Here is a 16,432-nt window from a genome sequence, read left to right on the forward strand (position 1 = left end):
GAGGGAGCTGGGGGGTCTCCACACTTGGGTTCTGTGACCTGCTTCACCCTCAGAACTCCCCTGAGGACTAAGGATGATCTCTCGTTCACAGATGAAGTGAAGTAACCCACCCACTGAGACAACGCTGAGGTTTATCCATGGCTGTTTGATGACAAGTAATTGTTTCCCCCATTTCGCTTGTTTCAATAGTGTAGATGTTTCCGGGTTGGGAGAGGGGGCAGGATTCTTTTGTTTAATGTGGTCACTATTTAAACAGTTTGGGGCTTTTTAGGGACTGATGAGATCACCTAAATCTGTATGGCAGGACATTTTGTAAAATGACTCTTGGACCCCGTATGTCTGTGGTGTGAAATTTCCATTTCCTTACCCAAAGCAAACATATTGGCTTTCTGTCAGTCGTTCTGAAAAGCTGATCTAACTCAATTTTCCTGTTTGGCAAGAATGCAATGAAAGTACCCATTTTCCTCTGCTGTCTGCCTGGGAATCCGTTCCTTGAGTCCTGCTGGTGAACCAACAGGCACTCTCATGACGGGCCAGGGTGCTCAAAGGTTTGAGGGCTTCTGTGACCCCCACACGGTGGCACCATGAGGCTCATCCCGTGGAAGGGCCCTGGGCTGCAGCGGGGCTGGCGGGTTTATGGGCTCCTAGACAGGTGTCTCTTGACCTTCCCCAAAATATGCGTTTGAATGCCTCGATTTAATTTTAACTGTATGTTTATGTTAAGATTTTACCACAAATGTTTATGAAAATGCCTTCCCAGGAATCCAGGTGCTATAAGTCAGTCACTGAGGTACCTCAAACTGAGCTACTTAGAGAGCTTCCCCTGTGCTAACCTAAGAGTTATATCACAGGGCATGAGGCACAGCAGGAAGGTCCAGAACTGCTTACAGTGCCGTCCTACAGACAGTAAAAGACGTTAAACAAATCGAAAACATCTCCTACCCTAAGGCAGTGGTCCTCAAAGCATGGTGCCCACAGCCAGCTGCAGCAGCTGCAAACCTGTTAGAAATGCACTCTCAGCCCCGACCCAGACCTGCCGAATTAGAAATCGAGGATGGGGCCCAGCGCTCTGTTTTAACAAGCCCCCAGGTGATTCGGATGCATGCTACTGTGTACCAACCAACGTGATAAGGTCCTGCTGTGATCAAACGTAGCATATGATTAATAGGAAAGGAATGAGAGCACAGAGCAACCCTTTAGAAGACATTTCCTTTTCTTTCTTGTTCAGTATTCAACACTTACTGGGAGCCTGTGATGTGCCTGCCCTGGTACCAAGTGCTGAAAAGGCAAAGATTAGTAAGGTATCATCCTTAGCTTGGACCACCCTACTGGGAAGAAAACTGGCTTATATAATAGTTATGGCAGCTGTGGTGATGTTCTAAGTCGTGTCCTACCTCAATACAGGAAACCATCTGACACAGACTGTGTGTGTGCACATGCATCTCAGACTGCCATGGTGCCTCTGCAGAAAGGCCTGTGCCAATGGGGCAAGCAGGCCCCATCCTCTTCCTTCCTTGACCTTCCCGCACAGCACCTCTCACCAGTTGACATGTGTGTGCTTACTGTTCGTCTCCTCTGCCGGAAGGTGAGCTCCAGGACGTCGTCCTGCCCTGTTACAGCCCCAGCTCCCAGAACTGGGCACTGAACAGTTACTCACCAGGGGCTTGTTGAATGGGTGGAGTGGATGAAATGTTACAGGGGTTCAGGTAAACAGTGACCATCATGGTGGACAAAAGCCTTCACCGTGTCATGGAACCTCAAGGAGCATTCTTCTGGCCCCTCTCCCTGATATCTGTTTAGAATTCCACATGCAGTGGACTCTCCACTTCTCTTACTGCTACATTTCTTACTAAGTTTTGAAATTGTTGAGCAGATTAAAGGATTCTTTTGATGCCTTTATGCTTAAACTTTGTAGAGTTTAAACTGTCTCTGTAACTATTCCTGGGACAGATTAGAAATAATTTGGAACTGAATTGGATTTGCCATTTTGTAAGCTTTTCTTATCTACCAGGGCTAATAGCAGACGCTTTCCTCCTTACAATAGCCCAGGAGGAAGGCTTATGATCTGCATTTCACAGATTGAAAACTGAGGGTCAGATAGGCGAAAAGCTTATATTCGCCGCTCTATAAATACGGCTTGAATCAACAGAGTATGTTTTGTATTCCATAATAAGTTTGGAAACTTAGAAAGTATATAGAGAGGGGAAGCATGACATTGTGGAAACAATACAAGCTTTGGATTTAGCCATAACTGGGTTTGAATTTTAGCTTCTACTTTGAAACTGCCTGACCTTGGGCATGTTGCTTAATCTTTCTGAGCTGTTCAGTAACTCCCACCCAAATACTGGGAAGTTGCAGTCATGAGGGATGTAACCTGTAAATACTGTTTAAAAAGTTCGATCTCTCTGCTGCCACGTTCCAAGCCTCCCTGGCCAGCACAGTCTCCAGCCTGGGCCGCCCACCTGCTTGCCATCCTTGAGCGTGTGAATGATCAATGAACAAATGGTCTAACACATTTTCTCCTCCAAGCTAATGAGAACCTTCACTCTGCTGCCCCGAGGCACCAAAAGGCTCATGAAACCATTTTCCCCTAATAACACAGCTTGATTAAGAAAATATGCTATTCCATGACATAGGTTTTTTTGTTTTTAACTCAAATACATTTACTGTTAAGTTTTCTTAGCAGATTCTTCCAGTCAGTCCATTTATAAATACAACTATTAAAACGTAAAAGCATGTAAGAACTTCATGAATATCCTATGGTTCTTTACTGTAAAGGTTAAAGTAAAATAAAATATTTAATAGGGCATAAGACAGCATCTGAATGTTGTTGGGCTTCTAAAGAATCTGAAAACTAGACTTTACTCTGAGTGAGAAGAAACTTACTCCACTGCCCTGCTTTGCCTCACTGATGGAGAGAACCTCTTTAGAGAAAGGAGAATTCCTGTGGAAAGGGAATATCTGACCTAGCTATCTGGAATATCTGGGTCCAGAAAGATTTCCCAAAGGCCGAGCACTGTGCCAGGAGGCGCGGACCAGGCCACGGCCATGAGGAGCTCACAGCTATGGAGAACTCGGGGACATGAGCACAGGGCCACCACTGACAGCTTGGCAGACAAGGTAACATCAGGGCGTGGCCCTGGAGGAGCACCGGAGAACATGCCAGGAATCAAAGGAACTGAGAGAGAACCTCCAATCAAAGTGAACAGCCAGCGCCAATGAAGAGTACAGTGAGAGGGTACACCTGGGGAGCCAGGATGCGTGGCCCGGTGTGGCTGCCCTTAGGGAAAGCACAACCTGTTTTCCACCTTTAAGTTCAAAGGGGGCTGTAGCAGTTTTGTGGGTGCACTTCATCAGGTTGAGGAAGTTCCCTTCTATTTCTAAGTCTGCTGAGTTTTTATTAGACATAGATATTGTACTTTGTCAGATGCTTTTTCTTCATCTACTGAGATGCTTATATCATTTGTTTTTTAGTTTGTTGATATGAAGAATTACATTTGCTGGTTTTCTAATGTTAAACCAACCTTGCATTCCTCAGATAAATGCCACTCAGCCAATATTATGGTAAAAAAATTCCGTTAAAATTTTCCTATCTATGTTCAGGAGTCTTTGTTTTTGTTTTTATAATCTTTGTCTGGTTTTGATATCAGGGTAATGCTGACCTCATAGAACGAATTAGCAGTATTCCTTCTTTCTCAAGTTTCCTGCAAGAAAAGCTTACATAAAATTTGTATTATTCCTCCCTTTATGTTTGGTAAGCTGCATGGGTGAGCCACCTGGGCCTGGATTTTCTCTATGGGATGGTTTTAACAAAAAATTCCGTTTCCTTAATGGATATAAAGCTATTCAGATTATCTACTTCCTTCTATGAGTAAGCTTTAATACTTTGAGTCTTTCAATGAATTTGTCGCCATTAAAAAGAATGAAATAATGCCATTTGCAGCAACATGGATGGATCTAGAGATTATCATATTAAGCTCAGTAAGTCAGAAAGAGAAAGACAAACACCATGATATCATTTATATGTGGAATCTAAAATATGACACAAATAAACATACCTACAAAACAAAAACAGACTCACAGATATAGAGAACAGACCTGTGGTTGCCAAGGGGATGAGGGTGGGGAGAAAGGACTGGGAGTGTGGGATTAGCAGATGCAAACCATTACATATAGGATGGATGAGCAAAGTTCTACTGTAGAGCACAGGGAATTACAGTCAATATTCTGTGATTAACCATAATTGAAAAGAATATGCAAAAATATGTATGTAAAACTGAGTCACTTTGCTGTACAGCAGAAATTAACACAACACTGTAAATCAACTATACTTCAATAAAAATTTTTTTAAAGGGATTTGTCCATTTCACCTCAGTTTTCAAATTTATTGGCATAAAGTTGTTCATGATATATCCGTTATGCATTTAATATGTGTAGAACCTGTAGTGATGCCACCTTTTTCATTCCTAATATTTTTAATTTATGTCTTTTCTCTATGATCCATCTGACTAGAAGTTGGTAGACTTCACTGATTTTTCTCAAAGAATAAGCTTTTGGTTTGTCAATATCGGGTTTTTTTGTTTCCAGTTTCACTGATTTCTGTTCTGGTCTTTATTATTTCCTTTTCTACTCTAGGTTTAACTTCCACATTTTTTTCTACTACTTTCTTCAAGTTGAAGCTGAGGTTTATTGATTGAAGGCTATTCTTCTATTCTGACATAGGCATTAAGTATTATAAATTTCCCCAAACTACTGCTTTAGTGGCTTCCCACAAATGATATATTGTGCTTTCACATTTTCACTCATTTCAAAATTCTTTCTAATTTTTTATTTCTTCTTTGATCCATGAGTTAATTATAAGTGTCATTTTGTTTCCAAATGTCTGAGGGTTTTTCAAAGATCTTTGTTATTGGCTTCTAATTTAATTTTATTACTGTCAGAATATACTTTATAAAATGAGAATCCCTGGGGCTTCCCTGGTGGCGCAGTGGTTGAGAGTCCGCCTGCCGATGCAGGGGACGCGGGTTCGTGCCCCGGTCCGGGAGGATCCCACATGCCGCGGAGCGGCTGGGCCCGTGAGCCATGGCCGCTGAGCCTGCGCGTCCGGGGCCTGTGCTCCGCAACGGGAGAGGCCGCAACAGTGAGATGCCCACGTACCGCAAAAAAAAAAAAAAAAAAAAAAAAATGCGAATCCTTTTAAATTTGAGATTTGTTTTGTGGCCCTCTGTATCAGTCAGGCCTCTCCAGAGAAACAGAACCACAAACCAATAGGGCACGTGTGTTGGCAATATCTGTGTGGACACATGTACAAAGAGATCTATTTTAAGGAACTAGCCAGTGTGCAAGTTTGAGATTTGCAGGGCAGGCTGATGGGCTGGAAACTCAGGCAGGACCTACGTCACAGCCTTGAGGCAGAATTCCTTCTCCATTTTTGGAGAGAGGGATTTTGGAAATTTCTCCCCCCAAAATTCTCAATTTTTGCTCAAAGGCCTTAAGCTGGTTGGATGAGGCCTACCCATATTATGAAGAACAACCTCTTTAACTTAACTGGTGGTAAATGTTAATCACATCTCCAAAATCACTTTACAGCAACATCTAAACTTGTGTTTGACCAAACAACTGGGCACCACAGCCTAGCCCCGATGACACACAAAATCTAACCATCACAGCCCCAATATGGTCTACTTTGGTAATTGTTCTATGCGCACCTGAAAAGAACATGTACTCTGTACCTAACTGTTGTTGAGCAGAGTGCTCTATAAATGTTGATTACGTCAAATTGATTGACAGAGAAGATCTGAACAATACTATCTCTCCTCATTTCTGTCTACTTTTTCCAACAATTACTGAAGGATATGGATCTCTCTCAATTTATTTATGTCTTCTTGCCATTCTACCAGTTTTTGCTTCATGTACCTTGAAGCTCTTATTAGGTACATAAATATTTATGGCTTACATTTTCTTGAGGAATTGAGCCCTTTACCATTATGAAAAGACCTTTTTATCCTTGGTAATATTCTTTGCTCTGAAGTTTACTTTTCTCTGTTCTCCATAAGGCCACTCCAGATTTTTCATTAGTGTAAGCATGGTATATACCTTCCTCCATCCATTTAGTTTCAACCTATTTTTGTCTTTATATTTAAATTTCATTACTTGGAGGTAGCTAGAGTTGGGTCTTGCTTTTTTTGTCCAATCTGACATTCTCTACCTGCAATTAGAGTATTTAGACTACTTACTTTCGATCTGATTACTGATATGGTTAAGTTTATCGCCCATCATCTTGCTATGTCTTCTATCTGTCCCATTTTCCTTTGTTTCCTTTGTCCTCCCTTTATTCCTTCTTTTGGACTAACTGAATATTATTTATGCTTCAACTTCTACCTCCTTCGTTGGCTTATTTGCTATAACTTTTTTTTTAATGGTTGTAGGGAACTTCCTTAATAGGATAAAGGGCAGGTATAAAAACTCTACAGCTACCATCACACTTAATGATGAAAGACTGAATGGTTTATCTCTACAATCATGAACAAGGCTAGTACAATAAAGCAGGGAAAGGAATAAGTTAGCCTGCTTGGAAAGGAAGAAGTAAATCTTTCTATTCACAGACAATCTGAACATCTACTTAGAGAAGTCTTGTTGGATTTAAGACTGACTACTTAACTTTGAAGATTCCTGAGTTTTTTCATAGGTGCATGTATTAGTGAACACAGTCATCATCTATAATTTTGACACAACAGGCACGCAGGAGAGGGAAGACAGCCCCGGCACGGCCACGCGACAGGACGCAGGCAGCCATGTGGCGCATCTGGGACAGGCAGGCAGGGTCCAGGCTGGGTGGGCAACACCGGCTGGACGAGACGAGGCCTGGCCTCTGCCTGCTCTGTAACCAGGGGACGCCTTCACCACACCCTGCAACTCATCTGTTCAGGCAACCCCCAGTTCTGTTCCTCCTCCCCAGCTTGTGTATTGTTTTTAATAAAACACCTGCCCAAGTATTATTTCAGTAGATCTTCACTAACAACCTGTGAGAAAGGACTTTCTCCCCAACTTGCAGGTGATCAAACTGGGGCTCGGGTGTTTTAAGTGAGTGGTTGAGGCCCCTGGATGGACTGTGTAGGTGTCAGAGCAGCAGGGAGACGGCAGGACATGCAGAGGCAGGGGCACCTACAGCCTCAGCTCGAGCCCCCACCATCCGGAAAGCGGCCGACATGACACTGGTTCCCACGGGAGGTGCCTGTGGACAGAGCTGTTACCCTGATGGCCGAGGCTGCTGGGCCTGTTCCCTGATGTTTTTAAAGGCAAGGTGTTGTTGACAAGGGTGGGCACATACCAGCAAGCTCCCCAGAAGCACATGTGCACAGAGCCCAAGGGCAGGCCCGGCTGCCCCACCTGCCGGTGAACTTTGGCTTTGCTGGGATTTCCAAGCGCTTCTCAGCAGGCTACCAGCGGGTGTGATGCCTTTACAGAGCACTGCTGTCGATGGAGGGAAACTGGGGTGTATTTAGCAGCCGGACACGGCGGGGGCCTCGGCTGGGTTTAGCTCTGGCTGTGGGGCAGGCCCTCCAGCCTCTCTGAGTGCTTTACGCTCCAGGCCCGAGTAGGACAGGGCCCCATGCAGCTCCCATCTTTCTGGGTAGTCTGGCCCTGGAGGCTGTAAATTGGATGCCTCCACCAGGCAAAGCTGCAGGGAGCCTCGAGCGGGACACAGCACAGCCAACAGGCGAGAGGCCTCCCGTCCGTCCATGCAGCCCCAGCCCAGGACAGGCGGTCCCCAAGCTAAGCCCCTCCCGGGCAGGCTCTCAGTGCAGCCCTGCCACGTTCCAGGCACGCGGCCACATTTCGTGCACACAGTATTAACTCAGAAGGCAGGGCCGAGCCTTGCTGTCACTGGGGAGCTGGCTCAGCAGCGCCAAGAAACTGGTCGAGAGACTCCAGATCGGCCACCCAGTGTCCATCCTAGCCGGGGCTGCTCCCCCGTAACAGCCAGCGGGGCTCATTCACCAAGTCTCATTTCTCTCCCAAAATACAGGAATCAAGTCCCAGTCCATTACCAGTTCTTGATTTGATCAGCTTTGTGTCTCCTCCCTGCCCAGCTCTTCTATTATTTAAGCCTCCCAACAACCCCATGAAGGGAGCGTGATTACTCCATTTTAAGGATGGAGAAACTGAGGGTCAGAGAGGCCCTACTGCAGAGTCTAACTTACAGGAATATTATGTCTAATGTGCACTCACTTCACACAATCTGTTTTCAATCCTAGAAGATTCTTCAGGGTGTGCAGAAAAGCCGGGAATAAATGCAGACAGACATGCCGCAAACCAAACGGGGGAAGGAATCTTTCTGGGAAATCCGAAGAAACACATGTTATCTTTTCCCACTTCTTGAGGGGCTCCCCAGAAGCCACTTTCACTGAATTACTTGTTTCCATGACTACGCCATTCCTCAGCGAGGTTTACAGGTTTAGCACATTCCCAATTAAAGCCGTTCCTGCTCTGGGGAGAAGGCTGATGTAATAGGCTCAGCAGTGCCAGGAGGCTCCCACATGACAGCACCAGAAGCACAGGAGCTGCTCACAGACGCCACTCCCGTGCCGAACCTCACAAGTTCAACTGAACCACGAGGACGCATCTGGACGACAAGGGAGACGTGCGACATTTCACAGGTTTGGACTCACTGCACCCCTCGCCAACAGACCTCAGACAAACTGGGTGACTCCGTCTTGGCACAAAGGCTCCCACGAGGTCAGCACATCCACCCGACAGCATTCCTGACAGCTCTAAAAGGAGACTGGTGTGTGTGGATGTGGATAAAAGAGAATCATGGGCTTCCCTGGTGGCACAGTGGTAAAGAATCCACCTGTCAATGCACGGGACACGGGTTCAAGGCCTGGTCCGGGAAGATCCCACATGCCGCGGAGCAACTAAGCCCGTGCGCCACAACTACTGAGCCTGCGCTCTAGAGCCCGTGAGCCACAACTACTGAGCCCACATGCTACAACTACTGAGCCCACGCACCTAGAGCCCGTGCTCCGCAACAAGAGAAGCCACCGCAGTGAGAAGCCCGCACACCGCGACAAAGAGTAGCCCCCGCTCGCCGCCAACTAGAGAAAGCCCGTGTGCAGCAACGAAGACCCAACGCAGCCAAAAATAAATAAATTAAATACATAAATAAAAAGAAAATCGTGCCACAGCTGCACCAACAGCAGACGGAGAGGGGGAGGCCACAAGGCCAACTGCAGAGGCAAAGGTAACGATGCTGAGGGGCCTGACCCAGGAGGAGGAACCCCTGAGACGGCAGGGAAGTACCATCCGGGGCCTGGAAGGAAGCCCCTTTCCCAGCTTCTCCTCCGCGGCTCCCTGCCAACAATCACCCCAACAGCATCTACGCTTGCGGAACCTCTACGCCTTTGCTCCCTCTGGTGGGACTTTTCTTCCACATCCCAGGGCCCTTGGCCAACACTACAGCCCTGACGCACAGCCATCAAGCTTCTGTATCTGAGTGACGGAGACTCCCAGCTATGCCACCTTCCTCTTTCCCACAGGGCCCTAGATGGAGAAGACTCTCCCCCGAAACCCAGCTCCTCAGCACTTCAGCCCACCGACGCGACCTCTATCAACCCAGGTTGGCGCGTCCCCTCCGCCACGGCCTCATGGCAGACGGCGTCCAGGTCCTTCCACCGTCATCTTGTTTGCATCAAGCGCAGCCCCGATGGCTCACAATTTGTTGTCTCACTGACTCACAGCCAGTTTGGCCAAGCTCTTCTGATGGGTCTAATCAGTCAGTGACCCTGTTAAACGCCAAGAATGTAAGCAGTGCCCCAAAAGGCTGGGCCCGAACACACGCCTATTGAAGTCATTCTTGGCGACTTTGCTGCCTGCTCCCCAGTCACAGCTGCTGGGACCTCTCGTCCCCTCGCTCTACACACGCTCCCTGGGCAGGCGCGTCCCAGCCAAGCTTTCCAGGTGCTGACAAGCCGCTGACCACCGAGAGCTCTGCCCGACTGCCCTCGTGCTCTGAGGAGACAGCTCACCTCTGCTCAGGCTCCAGGCCCAAGGCACCTGTGCACCAACACTCACTCGTGACTTATATATTCATTCCGGCTGCCCTGGTGCTCAAAGACCAACAAGTGGAAGGAGTCGCCTAAGGATTAAGACAAGTCTACGGGATAAACATCTGAACTGAGAATAATGATGCGATAGATAAATTTTTAAATGAACGAGAAAAAGGCAGGCGACATTCTACTTTCATCAGTACAGTCCTAGATTCAACCCACAAATTCCCGAAACTTCAGGAAATTAAGAGTCCACCACCACACGAGGCACTCAAGCTTCAGTGTAACTGCTTCCCGAACCTCACACAGAAGGAGAAATACTGAGAAACCAGCTTTCCACAAACACAGATCTGTTATCAAATACACGCTTCCTTTCCTTTCTGAAGAATACTCAGAACTTTGCCTCCGAAAGGCTCGGCAGAAACCCAGAGCGCCAAGCCCCTTGGCGGGCTGCCCCGTGGGGGCCGACTCACCTTCACGTGACCCAGGTCCCCAGGCCGGCTGCCCTCAGCTGGGTTCACGGGCTTGCTCTCCACCCGGGGCCTCACGACCTGGCGGAAGGGGCTGCACAGCGGAAAGCCACTCACACTGATGCTGTCTGAAAGATGAGAATAAAATTGTAAGTGAGAAGTTAACCGGATTTTTTTTTTTAATGTAGGAGATTTTATTCAAAAATTGCTAATATCTGGAGTAATGCTCCCGTGTGTGCTCACTACTCTGCCTCGTGTTAACTACAACCGCCCGGTGAACCTCCCGGGAACGTAGAGTCACACCTACCACAGGTCAAAGTCGAGGACGTACCACTTCTGAAAAACGCCAGGTGCCTACCATCTGTCAGGAGGCACAGCCGCAGCACCACATCACCTGCACCCGCCCCCAGCTTCCTGTGCTCAGACAGCGCCAAGCCGCCTTTACCTTCCAGCCCTTGTACGAGCTGCTCCCTCAGCCTCCGTTCACGCGGTGGTTTCACCGTGCCACTTGAACTTAGTCTAAAAGCCCATTCGTCTTCCAATTTCAGGAGGCCACTACTGTGTCCAGGACCGTATGTAAACCTCTGTAGAGCACTCCCTGCCACCTGTTCTTTTTCTTACCTGGTGATCTCACCTGTCAGTCTAATCCAGGGCTCCTCCTAAGTCCTTTATCTCACACCCCACATCCAATCCAAGAGGAGCTCTTGTTAGCTCTCAGAGTATTTCCAGAAATGGCTTTCAAGGCCACCAGCCTGGTCTGGTTGCCATCAGCCCCTCCAGGACTAAGAACAAGGCCTCCTGGCTGCCCCCACACACACATGCCTCTCTGGCTCATTTCCATCCACAGAAATGTAAATCAGGTCACGCCCCTCCCAGGATGCCTCCTGTTACTCAAGGGCCCTTTGCACAGCACAATGGCTGCATGAGGTTGAAGAAAAATGCATTTTCAGACTGTAAAAACTGCTGACAACAGTGTAAGTAAGTATCTTCTGCACCCCAAAAGAAACTGACTCAATTATCAACTAGAACCACTTATAAATTAGATGGAGGTGCCCACCAATTATGAAGAAACATTTGTTAGGAACATCGCCATGAAAAGTTAATTTTATTTATTTGTTTATTTATTTTTGGCTGTGTTGGGTCTTCGTTGCTGCGCACGGGCTTTCTCTAGTTGCCTCGAGCGGGGGCTACTCTTCATTGCGGTGCGCAGGCTTCTCATTGCGGTGGTTTCTCTTGTTGTGGAGCACGGGTTCTAGGCATACGGGCTTCAGTAGTTGTGGCACACGGGCTCTAGAGCGCAGGCTCAGTAGTTGTGGCGCACGGGCTTAGCTGCTCCGCGGCATGTGGGATCTTCCCGGACCTGGGCTCGAACCCGTATCTCCTGCATTGGCAGGCGGATTCTTATCTACTGCACCACCAGGGAAGTCCCAAAAGCTAATTTTTAAATGACTTGCATTAAGCAGAGAAAATGCAAACCCAAAATACAATTCCAGATGGTGGCTAGAGGACAGTTTATGCATCCCTCAGAATCCCAACAGAAAGTCAACCGAGCAGCAGAGAGCCACACCAAAACTCCGTTACAAGTAATGCAGGCGCCCACGCATCATCGAACAGGCAAGCAGGTGAGTACAAACCCCCAACAGCCCCACGAGCGAATGCACTTCAGGAGCTCCTACTTCTGATAACAGCAGGTAGACAATTCAGACCAACCCAGCCGCTGAGAACAACTCGAGAACGCAGACAAGGCACCGGAGGGCTAACAAGGCAGGAAGAACTCCAGAACCACGATCCGGCAGAAGAAGGAGATGCAGGGACACAGGCCTGCCATTAAACTTCCCCAGAGGTGCCTGCAGCTTCCTGAAGAACTGACCAAGAGGCTGAGAATCTGAGCAGAGCCTTTCACACTCAGGTGGGAAAGCAGTGACATTCTGTGTCCCCTAAAAAGAGTGGATGGTAAGCCCTAGAGGCTTTGGGTGGGACCCGAAAGGACGACACACTAAGTGAAGGACAGACTGGAAATAAAGCGGCCGCCCAGGGACCGGCGCCCAACTGTGAATCAGGTCAGTACCTGCAACCGGATTGAGGCAATTCTCCTGCCTAAACACATTCCCTGTCGCCCCTACTCTGTCCTGTGTCTTCTCACCGTTGTGCACCTCTGACAACCACCTCTGTGGATCCTAATATCCCCAATTCTTCACCATGCAGCCACCCTTCCTCCGAGTCCGGGCACCTCGTCTACACTGAGACCCGCGATCACTACAGCTGGCCCCGTATCCAGGAAGACAGGCTGCGAGGCAGGGCCGTGGTGGGGACTCAGACGGGTCAGGGCATATGAAGTGTTTGTCACAAGACCTGGTACCTGGCAAACATTCGGCAAAAACAGCTATTGTTATTATAGCAACCTATATGCACGTCCCAGATTCTTTCCATGACTATAAACTCATTGAGGGCAGAATTCTTATCAATGTCACTCTCATACACCCCCCACAGTAGCTGGCACAGGCTCTAGCAAATCATAAACCCACAGTAAACGTTAAGTAAATGAATAAATCACAGGGTCAGATTTGGTAGTTTACACGCCACGGTCAACGAAAATTCCATCGCCCCAAAGTCACGTTCAATAATCAACTCAACTCACTCACGGTTAACTGAACTTTCATCATGTGTCTCTGTGCAAAGACGCATTTGCAAAAGTCAGTCCAAAGCTGTGAGATTTGAATGGGTTTTTCTCTCCCTTTTCTCATTCTCCCAGCATCATGGGCATAATCTGTAAAACCTCTCCACTACACCACAGTACCTGCTGTGAGGGAACTAGTATTATGAACACAGACATTTGCAAAACACAAACTCCACACTCTTCAGCTAGAAACTAGGTCACGTGGAGCCTGTAAGTGAGCCCCAGGGTCACCCCTGCTGAGTTAAGGCAGGTGCCCATCGGATTTTAAGTGCCCCCTCTCGTTCCCCCGTACTTCACTCTTCCCTAGAGAAAGTTTCCATCATTAGCGTATTATGCAAATGCTGCTAGCTCCCAAAGGCCTGAGGTCCTTTTCTGCCTTGGAAATACTGATCCTGTTTTACACTTGAAACAGTGCTCAAGGCCTCCTTTCTGCAGGGGTCCAGAGGCTCCGGGCTGTAGTGGGAAATGTCCTGAGCAGCGGCTTGGTCTGTCCTCCTTCCTTGCGGAACAGCTCCTGCCCCACCCCAGGTTGTTCTGGCGGGATCAGGGGTGGCTCTAATCCAGCCGTGGTGAGAGATGGAAATCTCCCATCAACAGTGGTTGATCCACAGGACGAACATGAGACCCCAGAAGGGTCTCGCTGAGTCTTTCTGAGATTTGATCTGTGAAGGGTGGAGCAGGCGGGGTGGATCTTCCTTTGAATCATATGTTCTCAAGATAGAGGTTTGGGTCTTCCTGCAGCCATCCTCCCACCACACTGCAAGAGTGAGTGAGTCACACAACCCTGTGAGCTCAGTTTTCTTGACTCTAAAATGGGGACCAGCTCAAGGGAATCAGTGAAAAGTACAAATCTGCAGTGTCTTGGAACTGGAGGGATCTAGGATTGTGGGCACTTACCAAAAAAGGCTAAAAATTACATCTGAAATTTGCCTCCTTTTCTGACAACGACTTCAAAGCCTCAAAGAAACCTCAGAAACCTGTAATCTTCAAGCTCAGGGAAAAAATATATATTAAAACAGCTACTCTCCGGCTTCTTTATAGACTAAAGAATTCTGCCCCCTAATCCAATTGAGAATGGAAAAGACAAGCTATGTATAAATTATAAATGGGGACAGAAGATCAGCAGATCTGTCCCCATGGGAGACAGAGGGGTGGGAGGGAGAAGCCAGCCTTGGGAAGGCCGGAAGCTGCATAAGGACAGGGCTGGAGAGGAGGAGGCCGCCGCACAGGGTGGCGAGAGGCTGGACGGAGCCAGTGGAGCAAGCAGGGAAGAGGCCGCTCCCAGCTGGGCGGATGGAGGGCAGCAAATTCTGTTCAACCATTTCGGCCAATTTTCCTGCCAACACAGGCTACCACAAATAGAACAGAGAACAGATTGGGATGACAAGCAATAGGAAGACAAGACCAAAAAAGTTACAAACAGACGAAGGCAGCCTCGTAGGAAGACCGCAGAGTTGAGTGGATTTAGGAGGACAGAGGGTATTTAAGAATGGGACGAGCCTGGTAGATCATCATGAATCAAAGGGAGCTTTTAGAGAGAATTTCACAGTTGCTGTTTACAGTGCTCAATTTTTCTATTAAGAGCATCTCTGTGGGCAATTCAGAAATACAATTTTATATGCTAAAATAGTACGTGTCTCTCGAAGTCAGCTTCATCACAGCCACAGTGACAACTGGTAGAAATGACAGCTGAAAGTGGGATGTGTGTGGTGGGAAGAAAAAGCACAGTCGCAATAAAAATACTGCAACTAAGAAGGGCTGGAGGCTGCGTGTTCACTGCGGGCTCAGCACAGCACTGGGCGCTTAGGACACGTCATGTAGCTGCTCGTCACGCCCTGCCAGGCGGGCATGATTTTATCCGTTCTATAGATGAGGAAGCCGAGGTCCCGAGAAGGTAAGTAACTTAGTATCATCAGAGGCACAGCCAGAACTAGAAGTCAGTACTGTCGGATTTGTGATGACCCAGCAAAGCTGGCACAAACAACATGCTTCAGCCCTGACGTGAGCTTATGAAACCTCCCCAGCCAGACTGCTCTGCAGTGCACCATCCCACGAAACCTACCACGAGGCCCCTCACAATGGCTTAGCATCTGTCTCCGGTGAGGGGGCCACTCCAGAAATGTGTCCATTTTTGTGCACTTTCAAAAGAGACACAAATGCTGAAGGCTGAATACACACTTTTCTCACTGGTGACAGGTATATGAAATAAACCAAACTGGAATAAAATGCATTTACAAAGGCCAAAGGAGACAACCATCTCCCAGTGGGAGTCGGTCGGGGTCTGGTGCTCCAGGTAGAATATATTTCAAAGGCCAAAGGAGACAACCATCTCCCAGTGGGAGTCGGTCAGGGTATGGTGCTCCAGGTAGAATATATTTTGGAGATGTTTTTTCAATTATTCATAAAGTCCCTGGGTGCCAAAGAGCCCATCTGGTTATCATAACATATCCTCAAGAAAACCAAAGAAGTAGAAGCATTTGGCTCAGAAATTAGACAATACTCATCCTCAATTTCCATAGAGAAAGTGGTGTGTTTATTCATTCAGAAACTTTGGGATATGCTTAGGAAGAAAAAATAATTCATGTAGAAACAGTGGCCTTCATATACCATTCAAACGGAAACAGCCCTCCCTCCATCCCCCTGGCCTTCCCTCCTGCTCAGGTAGGGGGAAGCAGCACCCCTCCTGCGGGGCCCAATCGGTGCCTCACTGCTCTCGCCCCACGAACGGCCTCCCGGGATGTCTGCAGCCTCTCCCTCCTCCGCGCATTCTCATTCCAGGCACCCTCACCCAGTACCAGGGCTTCTCACTTTAACATCGTTACAGAGACACAATTAGCACATCATAACCTGCAGATGTTTAAACTGTACAACTGGAGGAGTTCTGACATTCCTAAAACAAGCAACACAATTGAGACGGTGAACATATCCACCTACTGCCAGGTTCCCCGTGCACCCTCGCACATCCTCACCGCCACCCTCCTGGCCAGATACCCACTGCTGGCACCAGACATGAGGGTACGTTTTCCAGAAGGTAACATGTTATACATATTGTACATTAATCTACGCTCCTCTGTCAGGCTTCTTTCACTCAGCATACTTATCTCAGAATCATCCTGAGTTATTGTGCATATCAACAGTTCACTCCTTTCTATCGCTCAATAGTATTCCAGTGAGTGGATATAACACAATTTGTTTTTCCACTCACCTACTGATGAACACGTAGGTTGTTTCTGGTT

At 47.7% G+C, this 16,432-nt stretch overlaps 1 protein-coding gene across 4 annotated transcripts in view; it reads right to left on the minus strand.

Moving 5' to 3' along the window:
* Positions 1–16,432, minus strand: part of TRAPPC9 (trafficking protein particle complex subunit 9) — a 509,514-nt gene that overhangs the window by 317,350 nt on the left and 175,732 nt on the right. For all 4 annotated transcript variants that reach the window (XM_049700891.1, XM_004265298.4, XM_033419745.2 and 1 more), the window contains one exon: positions 10,523–10,647. In XM_049700891.1, coding sequence (XP_049556848.1) covers positions 10,523–10,647 — 125 coding nt within the window. The remainder of the gene's footprint in view (positions 1–10,522; positions 10,648–16,432) is intronic.

This window comes from Orcinus orca, chromosome 17 (assembly GCF_937001465.1).
Source record: "Orcinus orca chromosome 17, mOrcOrc1.1, whole genome shotgun sequence".
In the NCBI taxonomy this organism is placed as follows: Eukaryota; Metazoa; Chordata; class Mammalia; order Artiodactyla; family Delphinidae; genus Orcinus; species Orcinus orca.